The 13,482-nt window shown below is 49.4% G+C and overlaps 5 protein-coding genes across 5 annotated transcripts; 3 read left to right on the top strand and 2 right to left on the bottom strand.

Moving 5' to 3' along the window:
* Window positions 1-1,442: 1,442 nt before the first annotated feature.
* On the top strand, window positions 1,443-3,192 carry CC77DRAFT_1022015 (FAD/NAD(P)-binding domain-containing protein). The gene has a single exon (XM_018525378.1). The coding sequence runs from the start codon at window positions 1,595-1,597 to the stop codon at window positions 2,858-2,860; it is 1,266 nt and encodes a 421-aa protein (XP_018383860.1). The 5' UTR covers window positions 1,443-1,594; the 3' UTR covers window positions 2,861-3,192.
* A 1,664-nt stretch (window positions 3,193-4,856) lies between these two features.
* CC77DRAFT_190672 (glycoside hydrolase) lies at window positions 4,857-6,122 on the bottom strand. The gene is made up of 4 exons (XM_018530550.1): window positions 5,782-6,122; window positions 5,235-5,720; window positions 5,109-5,173; window positions 4,857-5,047 (listed from the first exon to the last, which is right to left on the bottom strand). The coding sequence occupies exons 1-4, from the start codon at window positions 5,867-5,869 to the stop codon at window positions 4,934-4,936; spliced, it is 753 nt and encodes a 250-aa protein (XP_018383859.1). The 5' UTR covers window positions 5,870-6,122; the 3' UTR covers window positions 4,857-4,933.
* A 2,099-nt stretch (window positions 6,123-8,221) lies between these two features.
* On the top strand, window positions 8,222-8,591 carry CC77DRAFT_1063105 (hypothetical protein; the record flags this gene model as incomplete). The annotated part of the gene is made up of 2 exons (XM_018528599.1): window positions 8,222-8,514; window positions 8,567-8,591. The coding sequence occupies 2 exons, from the start codon at window positions 8,222-8,224 to the stop codon at window positions 8,589-8,591; spliced, it is 318 nt and encodes a 105-aa protein (XP_018383858.1).
* An 822-nt stretch (window positions 8,592-9,413) lies between these two features.
* Window positions 9,414-10,300, bottom strand: CC77DRAFT_1010395 (hypothetical protein; the record flags this gene model as incomplete). The annotated part of the gene is made up of 3 exons (XM_018523647.1): window positions 9,414-9,665; window positions 9,804-9,880; window positions 10,147-10,300. 3 exons carry the CDS (start codon window positions 10,298-10,300, stop codon window positions 9,414-9,416), a joined length of 483 nt encoding a protein of 160 aa, XP_018383857.1.
* Window positions 10,301-10,719: 419 nt separating this feature from the next.
* On the top strand, window positions 10,720-12,854 carry CC77DRAFT_1010394 (hypothetical protein; the record flags this gene model as incomplete). The annotated part of the gene is made up of 2 exons (XM_018523646.1): window positions 10,720-12,257; window positions 12,626-12,854. 2 exons carry the CDS (start codon window positions 10,720-10,722, stop codon window positions 12,852-12,854), a joined length of 1,767 nt encoding a protein of 588 aa, XP_018383856.1.
* Window positions 12,855-13,482: the final 628 nt, after the last annotated feature.

The raw sequence follows: 13,482 nt of genomic DNA, 5'->3' as shown, positions 1-13,482 counted from the left end.
CTAGGTAGCTATCGATCGGACATAACATCCTTTTTAGGATATACCAGCATCTTTTGGCTATGTAGCAATCGGCGGAAACAACCCCGGGCCAAGAGCACGGCAAGACTGATCCACCAGAGCCACTTAGTGTGGGGAAACGTGTGGTGATACAAGCTGCCCAGTGTGGCTGTACCGTGGCGGCAGGGTCTTGATGCCTTCCGGCCGTGGATGTGTCGCGCCACCATAAAAGGGCTGTGGTTTGATGAAGACGAAGACCACACTCTCAGCAGCATGCCGAGAATGCATTCGCGGCTACCTGATTGCTGTGATACTTGACCAAGTGATGATTAGCGTCTCGCTCTCGATCCTGCGAACGTGATCAGATATGAGGATGTTGTCGAGAGCTTGCGGATTGTGCAACACTAAATAACAATGAGTTCATGCGCGAACATGGTCACATGAACCTGGGATTGTCTTTGGGTTTTGACTCACATCGCGGGGTGCTCGTAATCGCGAAGCATTGCTGTAGCTGCTTTCTAGTTTAACTGTAGTACTGCGATAACTTACCTATAAGCAGCGACAAGCTAGTTACAACTTCTGGCATCTATGCACTTCTTACGCAAAAAGAGTCCCTCCAATAAGAACTATCGCAGATACAAGTGACTCATCTTTGTACGGCCATACCGATGAAGACATTCATCTCACTATCACAAAAACTGAACATGGACGTAATTTTTGGTCATAACGAAGTGCTTCACAAGTCCAAAGTATTTCGCATTTCCTGATGTAACCAATCGGATTAACAATGTAACGTGCAGACATGGTGTTGCAGCATGTCGCTCCGCATGCCCCTGCATCTACCCGAAAATCCGGTTTCCGCTGCCGTTGATGTGTGGCATTGTTAGGATATGTGGTAGCACTCCGATCTTGACCTCACTTTACAGCCATTCCAAACAGGTTTCATTGTGACTGCCTAGATGATTCGAGCGGAAGCGATAATCCATGTACTACACGCCTTATATCAACACCTGTAACTTCGGCGTTAATCTCTCTGCAAGGCGCGTTCATATAGCGATCGAGTCGAATATGTTCGGGGCAATGGAAGTTGACGATTAGTACTATAGAACGGTGGTATATGTGCATCAATCAGAATATACATCCGTTTGCAGATGCAAGGAGCGATATGGCGTTGTACTGTGTTTTTAGAAAAACACAAGTGTCGCTAGAGGTGACTGTTCGTGCCATGTTTTTACTCAATCACTTTCCCGCAGTTCATGCTGGATACAAACTTAGGAAGAATGAGAAAGATATATCCGAACATGATCTGCTCGATGATTCAACTGTATATTGGGATATGTATAAGTATTTGGATTCGGCAAGCGTGATGGAGTGGAAGTGTGAGTGAACATCATGATGTCATAAGCCACACGATTCAACTGCCGAGGTATCCGGTTGTCTGAATACATCCACCATGTCATCGAACGTAATGCAACGCCGCATCCTGGAGCAGATCATGGTCACCTCAAAGCTTAACATGTAACGTCCAACATGTCGAGCCAGCAGCTCCATCTTGACGATTTTCCCCACTGCATTCGTAGATTTGCAACACGTTACAATGGCACCAGCAAAGCCTAAGAACATTGTAATCGTAGGGGGATCGTTAGGTGGCCTTTTGACTGGCGTCGCGTTGAAGCGCCTTCGCAAAGACCTCAATATTCGCATCTTTGAGCGTAATCCGACACCTCTTCTCCAGGATCAAGGTGCTGGTGTAGTGGCTGGACAAGATGTGCAAAAGTTCTTCAAAACGCACGACCGCAGCCAAACTACGTTGACAGTTCCAAGTCATCAAAGGTTATATCTTGATAAGGGTGGCAAGGTTATAGACCGTCACGACCAAGAGCAGCGTATGACGAGCTGGGATTTGCTGTACCACCTTCTACGAACCAACTACGATGGTACCGAAACCGATTACGCGAAGACGCCCACAGCGGAGGGAGGCGAAGGAAAAACATCGTATGAATACGGATGTACGGTAACCAGTGTTGTGGTGCCAAATCCTTCGTCGTCCTCGCTACTAGATTCCTCAGAGCCCGTCAGGGTCACTGTCCAGCACAAATCTGGGGAAACATTCACAACAGACGCAGACCTTGTCGTCGCAGCTGATGGGCCCAGCTCCAAAATACGTGCCGAATACTTCCCCGATGTGAAGCGGAAGTATGCCGGATACGTAGCATGGCGCGGTACGGTACCCGAGACCGAGGTTTCTCAGGCTGCCACCGATGTCTTCGTTGAGAGGTTTACGTTCTACCACACCGACGGCATTCAGATATTAGCGTATACCATCCCAGGCAAGAATGGGACGACAAAGCCCGGCGAACGACTGTTGAATTGGGTTTGGTATGTGAACTATAAAGAAGAGTCACCGGAGCACATTGAGCTCATGACAGACAATGAGGGAAAGAGGCACCACATTACACTACCTCCAGGTGGAATTAAGGAGGACGTATGGAGACGACAAAAGAACCTAGCGAATGAGAGTCTCCCACCACAGTTCTCTGAGCTCGTCAACAAGACCAAGGTGCCGTTCATACAAACCATCACGGATGTCATCGCACCCTCTGCTTTGCTAGCAAACGGTAGAGTACTATTGCTGGGTGACGCGCTGGCAGGCTTTAGACCACACACAGCTGCGAGTACGAATCAGGCCGCTCTTGACGCTATGAAACTTGCTGGCGCTGTTGAAAAGATCATTGAAGGAGGGGAATTGGAAGAGCTTCAAAAATGGGAAGAAGAGGTTATGGAATATGGCAAAAAGATGCAAGGTCATGGCGTGCAGATGGGCAACCGGAGCCAGTTTGGCGAACATCCGATGCAAAGATGAAGACAACCTGCGACCTAGACCAAACAGCCTAGGTAACAATAGCTAGTACCCAATATCGTTCGCCTCTCTAGCTGATTGACTTACATTATTAGCAGCATAAATAGCTACGACAGTGCTTCGCTTTTTCTTTTGGTGTCCTTGTGTTATCGTTTTCCTACATGTACCGTACCTACTATTGACATACATTTCAGTCTTCCTCCGGTACATTTGATTCTCTTACTCCCTCGGATACTTCTACTTGGGTACCTTTACTCAGCCTCATTCACCCTACCACCTAGCAAGAGCTACGCTCAGTACGCATATAAGGCTGTTTGTGCCATTTCTCCTTCAGCCTTCTCTGCTATATTTAACATTGCATCCACCCACATATTATCCAGCCCTTTGCCTCATTGACAACCTTTGACGTTTCTACATTTTGAATGAGCCACTTAAGTCGCCTGATCGCTTGGACTGCTAAAACGTTCTTGGGATCAATGAACGCGCACATTTTGCTGAGATGGCACAACCTTCCAAGAGACTGCAATTCGCTTACCATTCTGAAAGTAAGCGGGCTGACTCACGGGTAGTACTAAAAGCCTTCAGAATGTAAGCACTATTACATTCTCAATCAGAGCTTACATGACTGTAACCTAACTATTGGATCGAAATTGCTTGGGACGCACTTAAGAGCAACAAAGAATGATTCCAAATATAATAGCAGCCACGATCAGATACCGACCAAGTAGAATCTTTACCATCTCAGATTGACAGCACGGGACACTGGACAATGAAAAACTGTAGAGCGCACAGCAAGGATAATGAAAAGGGCACAAGGAGATGCTAAAGAAGTGGCAAACATATAGTAGAAACTAAAGGAACGAGGCGAGGAATCTAGTGGAAGACATACAGAACGAGTCAAAGCCACGGAAGCACCTCGCAAAGGGGAAGTGGGATAGAGAGCCACGATCAAACGACGAGATACAGAAGTAAGACGTGTGCGTCAGAGCTTCAACGAGCAACAGTAGAAGATATGCATGAAGGCACGGAGGCAGGAACAAGTCCAGATAAAAGCAATGTGGAAGTAAATCCCAGAATCAGCTTAACACAAGCAAGACAGACGCATCGTCACAATAAAGCCCAAAGAAGGATTACATGCTAAGAGAATGCCAACTGCTCAAACGGGGCCAGGTACGAGAGCAATCGCGGAAAGTTACCTAGGCATGCGAACGCCCCGGCCGTTAAAAAGCGACTTTGTCAGCAGCAAGAAGAAGAGCAATGGCCAAAGGTATGACATGTATGCGAATGCGACGTTATTCTAATTGCCTAAAAACTTTAGAGCAAAGCGCCGCTATCAGTAACGAAGTTTTCAGTCGCCCAAGCGGCCAGGTCAAGACGATATTGAGGACAGTCAAGCTTGAAAGCGTCCCAAACAGGAGAGTGTTATCCTAATTACTCTACAGCAGCACATGGCACGCGAAAACGCTCGATGTAAACATAACTAAACTCTTGCAGGTGGATATTGTATGAAATGGATCCCATCTGAGGGTCGAGATCACTAATTTGGGTTGGTTACACGAAAAGTAGCAGGGCGAATCATGTTATCATAGTAGTAGATAAACATCTGCGGCATCATTCGACCTATGGAAATGTTCAGAGGGTGAGCCTTTACGTTGCCGACTATACTTTGTGGCTTTAAGCACATTTGGTGTATAAACCAGATGTGGGAAGTTTTACAGGTAACAGATTATGAATCGAGCGAGTAGCAGTGCTTTGCAAGTCTCACCGTACTGCACATCACCCAATGATGGTTCTTGTTTCATTACTCTCAGGCCTTTTCTCAAAAGTGATACCCGGACTACTTCAGCCTATCCTTACATGTGCGGCAATAATGCATCAAGTACCTTCAGGCTACAGCAGGATCTCGAAGAAAACACAGTGTGATTCTAAAATGCTATTTACACTCCATCAATGCTCTATATACATCGTATTGAAGGCCCTAACCAGCGAACAAAAGAAAGAAGTATGCAGTAGGTGAGAAGTCAAGCCTAATCTATTCGCTCATGAGATCTCTGACCCCAGAATTTGTACCATGATCTAGTACTCAAGGTCCTTAGCATGACGCTTGGAGAGCTTGTTGAGGGCAGGTCCGGGAGTAGGGTAGCTGTCGAAAGACCTGAAGACATTGAACTGAATACCAGCGTCGTTCGCCTATATCGTTTCATTAGCAGATATCCCACAGAACAGGTATAATTTGAGCAGCGTATCTTACCTTGTAGAAGCTAGTAGCGGGAACACCACCGCTCAACTTCGTAGTTCCAGAGCCCTCAACCTTGACTAGATGTAGGCGTGCGAAGTTAGCTTATGTCTCACATGCGGTCCATACAGGGACACTTACGGTTGATGCACTGAGGGTAAGACTGGGCGCCATTGGCTTGACCAGCAGCGTGCAGCGCGATGATCTCGTGGCGAACAACGTAGTTACCAGGCGCAAGGTTGGGAATAGTAAGATCCCAGGAAAAGTTGTTTTTAATGAGATCATCAGTAGCCCAGGTGCCGGGGTTGCTTCCTGACTTCCAGGCGCTGGATTGGATCTTTGTCCACTGGAGGCTTGTGGGGCTGACAGAGCCGCAGTCGCCATTGCAGGCCGCGATATATTCTTGAATTGGGCCAACATGGCTAGCTGGCCAGGTGTCCCACTTGAAGGTGACTTTGCTGCCGGGCTTGACAGAAACGTAGGCGCCGTTGCTCTTGCCTTGCTTGTGGCATACGATGGACGCAGTGCCGAAACTGTCAGGGGAGACGAAGCCGTTGTCGAGGTTGTCCGCTTGCCAGCCGACGGTGGCCGGGATGGGGTTCTGGTACTTGAGCGCAGCATTCCAGCCTAATCAGACATACAAAATCAGTGTATGTCTCACAAGTATCTCGCACATGGGATTTTCTACCTTGGTATTCCTTGCCGTCTGCGATGACCTTGTCAACATGGCCGTGGGCAGCCGCAAGGGGCGCAAGAAGGAGGAGAAGGGAGAGCATCTTGGTGATTGTAGAGTGAATGAATTGTAGAAAGCGACTGTAGAAGATGCGTAGTAACTATTTGCTGTCGTGAGAGACCTTGAACCCGGATCTATCGTCCCTTCATATACTCTTCTCGTCTTCTAGTGGCCTTCTCCAAACGCCAGAAATTTCCCTCTACCAGGTACTCGCGAATGCTTGCAATCAATTTTTCATCTCCATGCACGAGTCGACCCGGTTTCTGAGCTGTACGCCATCCGCTCATGGAAACACGCCCTGGTCGCCGCGCTCTTGGATCATTGGAAGCCCAGAAGTGTTTCCAGTCTGGTGACGGCGTGAAACCAATGCGATAGGCCACTGGGGTTGAAATGACACTGAATTTAATATACCAGACGCAGCCTCGCCCGGGAACTGGTGATGGGTAATATATTGTCGGTTACGGCCATTGCCGCCTTCCAGGCAATCACCAACCACGTGCTGGTTTCAGCCACGACGTTGTGGTACTTTGTACACTTGGACTCTGGGCGATGTGGATCGCTCGGTGCATTAATGGGTCTGGACATGTAAACCCTCGTTCTCGTAGGAAATTTGCGTGCTCAAGCATTTGCTGTTGCGTCGCGTGTACATGCAGTAATCCTGCGGTTAACCAAATACAATACCGATGTGTGGCAATCACTGGAGCCCTACAGCTGCCGACATGCAGTGGAACAGTTACCCCACGGGGTGGTGGACATACTCGCAGCATATCTGCATGTGTTGCTGCATTCGAATCGATTATATCCGGTGGCGTAGGAAACCTTAATACGGCTAATCAAGATAGATTGAATACGGACCGTAGAACCGAACTTCTACCTAGTAGCGATGATTCATCACCATAAGGCTGGAAATGCGTACAGCTGAAACATCTTAGCACGTACAAGAGCGCGTGTCGTTCATGGAAGAGCTGGTACAAATCTCCAGTGCAGCCCCAACCTAATGCGCTTGAGACTCCAGGCTTTTTTGCCTTCTATTGTTGTTCGAAGGTTGTCTCTGCTGGATGCTGGACTTGGAGACCTGGGATTTGTGTTGCAAGATGTTCGTCGCCCGCCAGGTCTAGAGAGGTTCTCACTCAGAGTACGCCTAGCGATAGTGGAGGAAACCTTGGAAGCCTAAGAATTCGCAAGACACAAGACAACAGCAAACTTTATTGAGCAGAGCTCATTTCAGCCGTCTCTTCGTGCGACAGGACATGGAAATAGAACGAATATTTCTCTTACACTTGACGAACTCCGAAGGAAATTGCGCTCTTCACAGAACTTTTTTTTTTTTTAAGAAGTGCATCATGATATGGCGGGTTGTTGCTGAAGACTATGAGAAGGCGTCAGAGAAGAGAGACCTGGGCAGTCGGGTTCAGGCTCAGGAGGATTGCGGGAGCCCAGGATGCTGAGACGACGTGCTAAATTTGTCGCACTGCCGGACCTGACGATCTGCGAACGATGCGCATCTTTCAGGAACAAAAATTTGCGTCATTGAGTGTCGCATCTTCATATAAGAGTCTGGTATCCTCGCTGTTGACCTCAGAAGGTGGGGAATTTAGTGCTCGGCAAGCCTTGAGGGTGCGGGTGACGCGTCATCTAAGCTGAGTGAGACCGCAGCAACACCACAGGTCTCCCCAGCGAACATCGCCCTCTACAGCTCCGACAATACAGAAATACTCGCATCAAGATTGCGCCCAGGTAAAAGGAAATGTCGGAGGTGCCACCGCGCGCATGCCTGAGGAATTCGAAGAGTCCAAGAGTTGGGCCAAGTCAGGAGGTCCGAAACTTCTGGCTAACATAGCCCCTCCGGACTGTCCGGGAACAACACTTCCACGCGTGTCTACGCAACGGATAGGCTGGGGTGTTACGCGTTTCTGAGGGCCAACAAGGCCTTGGATCTGGTCGGTAGGTGGGGTAACTGTCTGTCCGAGCACGTGAAACTGTGATACAGCCAATAGCATGGTGAAAGGGTCGTATTCTCCTAGCAACCGATTGGGTCGAGGTTCGCAGCAAATGCACGATCTGTCAGACTTGCGGTTCCCGAAAGGATAGCTGCAACGGTATATAGGTTAGTGATCGGGTCACGCAGGGTCTCGCAACTCGGTGTTTGTGGAACGCTGTCACATCACACCATACAGTCTTGTCGTCGTCAGCACACCAATACCCATTCTCTCGGTCTTTTTCTTGTCACTCTCTCAGCTTCCGGAACCTCCGCGCATCAGGCTTACTCTCTGCCTTAGCTTTATTGATCGTGAGCGTGTCACAGCAGCATACACACCTCTCCCATCCTTTATCACTCGCTCTCGTCATACAAACACTTGTATCACAACATATACTCCCTCTCCTCACAACCAAGATGTATCTCCAGAAAAGGGACGGCAACATGGGCTTCGACATCGCCCCAGCTCTGATCATTTTCCTCGTCATTCTCGGAGCAGGCGCGCTCGTTTGCTGTGGCTTTGCCGTCGCTAGATTTATGGGTGGAGAGCCTGAAGATGAGTCAAGCCGTTTCCATCGGACTCCAGAACAAGATTCGTACATGAGAGAAGTACGAGAACGAAGCTGGCGCAAGCTTCCGCAGCTTGGATTGCCAAAACCCTACTACCAATCGAATGGTGGTAATATGGCTCACGCACCAATGAGTCCAAGGTAAGATGGAATAATCATCCTTACACAACCTTCCTGAGGCTGACTCGAACAGCGGAAGCAACACCACTTACGGATGAGCAAAGGAGCGACCCTCCAAGCTCGCTAAGGCGAATAACAGAATAAGCTGCGATATACGAGGGTCCTCCCAAGGACCCCACAACATAGCAACCGACGACACGACACGATGTAATGACTGAGAGGCATAACCTGCAGGTACACGGGGTCAAGTCTCACGAGAGGAAGTCGGCTTTTGAAGTGAAAGACGTGGAACGTTGATCGAAATATCTCCTCTTCCCGGACTGGTGGAATATGTTCGTCGAACTACTCTTGCCTCACATTCTACATCACACGACCGAAGTAGTATGAATATGGGGTTCTCGATCGAAAAGAGCCTATGTTTAATTCGCAACCAAGATGCCTTTAGGATCCTGGAAGACGGATTGATTCGGGATAGACAGCGATAGATCTGGGGTTGGAGTTCTGGTGTACGGTCTCCACAGGAATGGCTATTGAGTCTTGCAGGACTTTCTAATCCAATTCATTTGGAGTAGCATGTCAAGCAGTTTAGCGCAAACCTTTCCTATACGTCAAATGCTTTTGTCGTTATTATGTTCATATCTAGCAGTCAAGGCATAGACCACAATATTGTCTTAGCAACTAGGATCAAAAGATTTGAGATCAGCAACCATGAATTCACATGCTGTTCAAGCGGCGAGATAACACTAAAGGGTCAGCATGAGACGCCATTTATCACTAATGTCTAGAAAGGATGTCGCATTCTGTCTTTATGAGGCCGAGTGATATTCATTGAGTCTCGAGGTAATTGCAAAAAACTATTGCGAGCCAACGAATAAGATATGCGAAGGATCAGGAGATGCCAACACTAAGTTGGATCTAGCTTACAACCCATCTAGAAACTGCTTGTAGTTATCTTCCAGCTTGTTATGCGCACCTAAGGCAAAACCGGCGTCCAACTGCGTTCGACAACAGTTCGCGAGGGTTCGTTCTGCAGATGATCCCAGTAAGAGGACAAGCATCCCACGTGTAGAGTGGGTCATTTTACCGTGCCGACGGTTTAGTCCTGTAGCATTTGCAGCAGAGTGATGGACGCGTCGTATCTGAAGAAAGACTTCTTTCTCGAAAAGAACTTTCTTTTGTAATCTTTGTCAAAGGCGGAATCTCGGAGCTGTACCGGACTGAAGATACAGAAGCTGCACGAGGCATTATGTTCCCGGCAGTTTCCGTAATGCAGCCGATGTTCTTCATACTGGTTGAGGCAGTCAGCACACCATCGTGCCTCCTGGTATCTCCAACTCAGGATGATCGGCGCATTGCCTTGCAGAGAAAGCTGAAGTAGGCGGGGACGCTGCAATATGGTTACGTTGAATCAACGTTGCTCACCATCCACACAGTCCAGCCACAAGACCAGATATCTGTGTCGCTGTCAACTTTTAGGCGGTGACCATGATGGATGATATACGGGGAAGCGGAGAGTTCTAACGAGGCTCGTGACAGAAAGCGTTCTTCGTTTAATGCCGGGGCCGGGGCCGCTAACCCATTGTGGTTCATGACCCTAAAGCTCCTCCCATGGATCTATGCTGTCGAAAGTCACTAATCGTCATCGGGACTCACCGAAAATGTTCCTTGTGTATCTACCTTGGGCAAACTCAGGTACGTACACAAAGTGATGCTGTGCGTCTTTGTTCGGCGCCTTGGTGCCTAGGTGAGGTGCGTACCGCGTGCCATCCCCGCAGATCGTCAAAGCTTGATGCTCAACCACAGCCATGACAGCGCAAAATGTCGGCACTTCTCACATTTGAGTCAGTTGACAGACTTTGTACACAACCATCCGCAGACTGGTTACTACCTTCTTCTTCTGAATACCAATTTCCAGCCCGCTGACCGTTCGGCCCGGTTCACGAGCAAAATGACGTCGACGTGCTTTCTACCCCATGGGTCCATCGAATAGCTTCAGTGAACGTTACATCCGTCGCCAAGCTATTTTGTTTGCTCGTGAGATCCATAAGCGGGGTACATTTATTCGGAACAAAAAGCAGCGAATGCAGCAAAGGCAGCCGGCGACCATGACGATCCATGTGTGCCGTCATAGCCCCGAGGATATACTCTGGGGCCTTCCTCGCGATACCTCATGTCTTCAGTACTTCCTTTTGACATCCCGAGATTGGCTTGCTACCCTACGTCAAGATGCGCAGCCTCATGGTTCTGAGTGCACTCACAAACATACCATTGCTCGTCTCAGCGCAATGTCCAGAATACGTGGACTACGCACTCGAGGTTCATGAACCTTTGAGCTCCGGCAAATATCAGCTTGCCTACCAACGACCGTCTGAAGAATGTCGGACTTTCAAGTCGCAGGGCCTTGAGGACACTATCACACGCATGGAAGGTGTCATCAAAGACCCAGACCTGTACCGTCTGTTCCAAAATGCCTACCCCAACACGCTCGATACAGCAATCGCATGGAAAGGTTACGCAGCCAACAACACCGATGAAGAGTTAACATTCATCATCACAGGAGACATCAATGCGATGTGGCTGCGGGACTCGTCGAACCAGCTGCAAAGTTATCTGCCCCTCTTGAACGCCAGCAGCGATCCGAACTCGATCGCCAGCTTGTACCGGGGAGTCATCAACCTCCAGGCGCGATACCTACTCACAGCACCGTACTGCAACTCGTTCCAGCCGCCCGCCGAAAGCGGTATCCCTCCAGCTGAGAACGAGTCTGGAAACCAGGACATTGTTTTCCCTGAATATTCAAACAGCAGCGTTTTTGAATGCAAATATGAGCTCGACTCGCTTGCTGCCTTTCTACAGATATCTGCCGACTACTACGAAGCAACGGGAGATGTCGAGTTCTTTGGAAAGTTCCAGTGGGCCAAAGCTATCGAAGCGGTACTGGATGTGGCCGACGATATGATGCTTCCAACTTATGGTCCGGACGGAGCGGTTTTACAGAGTCCGTATACGTGGGAGCGAACCACGACCAGAGCAACCGAAACTCTTGCGAACGATGGAATCGGCAATCCAGTTGCCAACGGAACTGGCCTAATCAGAAGTGCTTTCCGACCAAGCGACGACTCCACTATCTTCCAGCTCTACATCCCAGCCAATATGATGTTTAGCTCGTACCTGGCTCCAACAGCGGAAATCATGAGTAAACTCAATAGCACAAGTTCCGCGGCGCTTGCGAAAAGAATGTCGAACCTCTCAGAGTCGCTACGCAACGCTATTGAAACGCATGGGACGGTTGATCACCCAGTATATGGCAAGATTTATGCATTCGAGGTCGACGGCTTCGGCGGGCGCGTCATCATGGACGACGCTAACATTCCGGGTCTCCTCTCAGCACCTTTTTTCAAGTATCCGGTTAATGAGGAGACATATGCGAACACACGCGATCTGGTGCTCAGCTCGACAAACCCATACTTCATGAGAGGTCCTGTCATTAATGCTATTGGTGGCCCGCATCAGGGACCAGGCATGGCTTGGCCCATGGCTTCCATTGTACGCATTTTCACGAGCGATGACGAAGGCGAAATTGTGAACGAGCTTGCTCAGATTGTGAGCAGTACTGATGGCTTGGGTCTGATTCACGAGAGTATCAACAGCTTTAATGAGAGTGACTGGACAAGACAGTGGTTCTCTTGGGCGAATGGGCTTTTCGGACAGATGATTTTGGACTTGGAGGAGCGCAAGCCAGAGATATTAGAGACAAGTTTCCAGTAAGTTGGAGGCTTTGATTGGAGGTCTAAATATCAGTTGTGCGTGCAGCATGCGTTAGTAAGCGCAAGGTTTCGAACGCCTGTATCAAGATGTTGCAATGCTATGCTAGTCATCAATGTTGTAGCACGTTGCTGGTTCCTGCTCAAACTTTACCCTGCATTCTGCATGCGTCAGAGCCTGGACACTGTGCAACTTTCAAGCCTTGATGTAAAAAGCAAATCATGTTATGACTGCATAACTCCTCTTTGAAACCTGGATGCTTTGCGGCCGAGAAAACAAATTCCGATCGCGTCCTACAAATCGCCAGCTGATCGCCCGTCCGCCGTCATGGCGGCGTAGCTGGAGCCGCTAGCAACTTGGTTTCTAGGGCATGCATTGTCGCTCATTCTGACGAAGATGGTTGGCAATGGCTTCTCCATGTGCAAGGCTGTGCCGCAACCGGCGCTAGGAGCAGGTTTGGAATTTGTGACGCTCTGAACAAAAACTTGGTTGGAGTGAAGACGTCGGGACCCGTTCGGTGGTGGGTCGCACCAAGTGCCGGTTTCGCGATGGCCGACAGTTTCCCCACGCTGTCTCCCACCAAGCACGGGTTGTGAGGGACGGAGAAGCAATCTGGACGACGAGCTTCCCTAGCAACGACAAGCCATGCAGCGATTGCTAATGCGCTATGCAGCGTTGCTGCATGCACCAAAGAAGCTGGAGGAACTTAGCGCGGAACCCTCGTGGAAGATGTCAATGCTGTGAGTGGGTCGCTTCATCTTCTCTGGCGATCGTGTCAGGGGCCCGCGAATTAAGCGGCCGTGTGGCGGTCGCGAGAGTAACCGCGCGCGCAATCGAGTCGTGTCTGGGATGCCGTTGGCTGCCTGCGACAGGGGAACTGAAGCAGCAGGCGTGGGATCTGCTTCCTGTCCGCCATCTCAAGATCCAGTTCCTTCACGAGACTTGCAGCCCGGCATGATGCTGGTCAGCCTGGCTTGACAAGTGAGGAGAACAGCAACTAGTGCTTCGGTCCCTTACTATGCATCGGTCCCCAGCTGACTCCAAATCTTCGCAGTCATGGACTGGACGGCTGAGGAAATGAAGGAGCTGAAGTGTCTCCTCTTCGGCCAGCCTCTGCGGCCAACGAGAGCCCATGACATAAGCCCAATAATGCGCCTCGAATTTGGCGTGTTTGGGATCAACGATGTCTTCAGCTGCATCTCCGAATCTTTGCTCTCAATTACC

Source organism: Alternaria alternata, assembly GCF_001642055.1.
Source record: "Alternaria alternata strain SRC1lrK2f unplaced genomic scaffold CC77scaffold_15, whole genome shotgun sequence".
Lineage (NCBI taxonomy): Eukaryota > Fungi > Ascomycota > Dothideomycetes > Pleosporales > Pleosporaceae > Alternaria > Alternaria alternata.
This window is presented reverse-complemented; position numbering and strand designations above follow the sequence as displayed.